Here is a 2088-nt window from a genome sequence, read left to right as displayed (position 1 = left end):
CTGGGTGCCCCCAGGCCCCTCCCTCTGCCGTGTCCCTGATCCCACCTGCATCCAGCTCTCTCTCACCTACACTGGGGCCCCTTGAGGGTGGCCCAGCCTCCCCCCAAGTCAAGATGTGGCTGGAAGCCTCTAGGATTTTCTAGGAACAAGGGCCTCATGGTGGCCATTCCAAGTCAGGCCCCCCAGACAATGGCTTCTGGGGTGCTTCCGTCCACAACTGACTGGACGCTGCCCTGCTCGCCCTGGATGAATACGGTGGCACAAGTGAGTCCAGGCTGGCTGCCCTGACCTCCGCAGAAGGCTTAGGGTCCCGATTCCAGGCACAGACCCCAGGTGCCTGCGGCGTGGCTGAAAGTTTTGCACCCCTCCGGTCCAGGATGTTCTAGGGCCCCCAGATTCCCACCCCACACCATGCCCGAGACGCCCACCCGCACAGGAGGCCAAGATCCAGGCTGTGGAGGGCTTTATTCATGAAACCCAGAGAGCCATGCGGCCCCTCCCCTGGCATCCCCCCACCAGTAAGCCAAGGTCCTAGACGCCTGGCCACTGCGTGTGTCGTGAGTTGTCCCACACCGCTGGCCCCAGGAGCGCGTCCGTGGTGAGGGAGGCCCGGGTGCTGTGGCCGCGCCAGGTGGCTTGAAGCATCTTGGCTGCGTCCTGTTGCTGCTTCAGCCGACGACGCACGACGAAGCCCCTCCAGGCAGACTGGATGGCCGTGGCCGCCTTGGTCTGATGATGGGGTGGCCGCCGAAGGCTCTGGGCGGTTGACTGGGTCAGGCAGCCCCGTGGCACACCGGCCTGGCTGGCAGCACCCCGGCCCGTGCCATGCACCACCCGGGTGGGCAGCGTGTGGCCGCACGTGTGGCATGTGCGGGGGCTGGAACCCACAAGCATCACCACGCTGGGTGGGCTTCCGAGTCCGGAGGTCAGGGACTGGCAGAGAGCACAGACATGGGGCTGGCAGGACTGGAAGCAGCGGTGGTCAGACGTCGTCCTAGCCCCACTGCCGGTCTTAGCCCACACGTTCTGGAGCAGCATTTGCTGGGTGCGGCTCTGGCGGATGACGAAGCCTCTCCACGCAGCCTGGATGATGGTGGCAGCTCGGCAGAGGCGGGCCAGGTCCCGCCGCACACAGTAGCCACGCCAGGCAGCCTGGATGATGATGGCCCACTGGTGCCACACCTTGATGGTACGGCGCACCAGGAAGCCTCGTGCACACGCCTGGATGATGACCGCCGCGTGGATGATTATCTTCTCTACAGCCTGCACTGATGCCACCAACTCCCTCGGCTGTCTGGGGTCCACCGCTGCCTTGCTGCCCACGACATCCCAGGGCACAGTGCCCCCAGCTGGCTCCCAAGCGCCTCCAGGGGCCACGGTGCTGCCCCTGGGCCCAACTGCTATGCTGGGGATGGTAGAATTCCTCGCTTGGCCACCAGACATGGCAGTGTCCTCCGGGCCCTGGAGTACAGCGGGAGTCAGGGACATCCCGAGACTGTCAGCTGGAGTCAGGGACGTCCCGAGACTGTCAGCTGGGGCCAGGGACACCCCAAGATGGTCAGCTTGAGTCAGAGACGCCCTGAGACTGTCAACCGGAGGCAGGGGTGCCCCGAGACTGTCAGCCGGAGTCAGGGACGCCCCCAGATTGTCAGCTGGAGTCAGGGATGCCCCAAGATGGTCAGCTGGGGTCAGGGGCACCCCAAGCTGGTCAGCCGGAGTCAGGGATGCCCCGAGATGGTCAGCCGGAGTCAGGGGCGCCCCAAGACTGTCAGCTGGAGTCAGGGACATCCTGAGACTGTCAGCCGGAGTCAGGGACGCCCCCAGATTGTCAGCTGCAGTCAGGGATGCCCCAAGACTGTCAGCCGGAGTCAGAGACACCCCGAGACTGTTAGCCGGAGTCAGGGACGCCCCCAGATGGTCAGCTGGACTCTGGGACGCCCCAAGACTGTCAGCCGGAGTCAGGGACGCCCCGAGACTGTCAGCTGGAGTCAGGGATGCCCTGAGATGGTCAGCCGGAGTCAGGGATGCCCCAAGATGGTCAGCTGGAGTCAGGGACGCCCCAAGACTGTCACCCGGAGTCAGGGATGC

The 2088-nt window shown here is 65.2% G+C and overlaps 1 protein-coding gene across 1 annotated transcript; it reads right to left on the bottom strand.

Moving 5' to 3' along the window:
• Positions 1 to 448: 448 nt before the first annotated feature.
• Positions 449 to 2045, bottom strand: LOC104993879 (uncharacterized protein KIAA1683 homolog). Its single transcript, XM_010847287.1, has one exon. The coding sequence runs from the start codon at positions 1786 to 1788 to the stop codon at positions 532 to 534; it is 1257 nt and encodes a 418-aa protein (XP_010845589.1). The 5' UTR covers positions 1789 to 2045; the 3' UTR covers positions 449 to 531.
• Positions 2046 to 2088: the final 43 nt, after the last annotated feature.

The sequence above is a fragment of the Bison bison genome, unplaced genomic scaffold (genome assembly GCF_000754665.1).
Source record: "Bison bison bison isolate TAMUID 2011002044 unplaced genomic scaffold, Bison_UMD1.0 scf7180017864248, whole genome shotgun sequence".
NCBI classification, from domain to species: Eukaryota; Metazoa; Chordata; class Mammalia; order Artiodactyla; family Bovidae; genus Bison; species Bison bison.
This window is presented reverse-complemented; position numbering and strand designations above follow the sequence as displayed.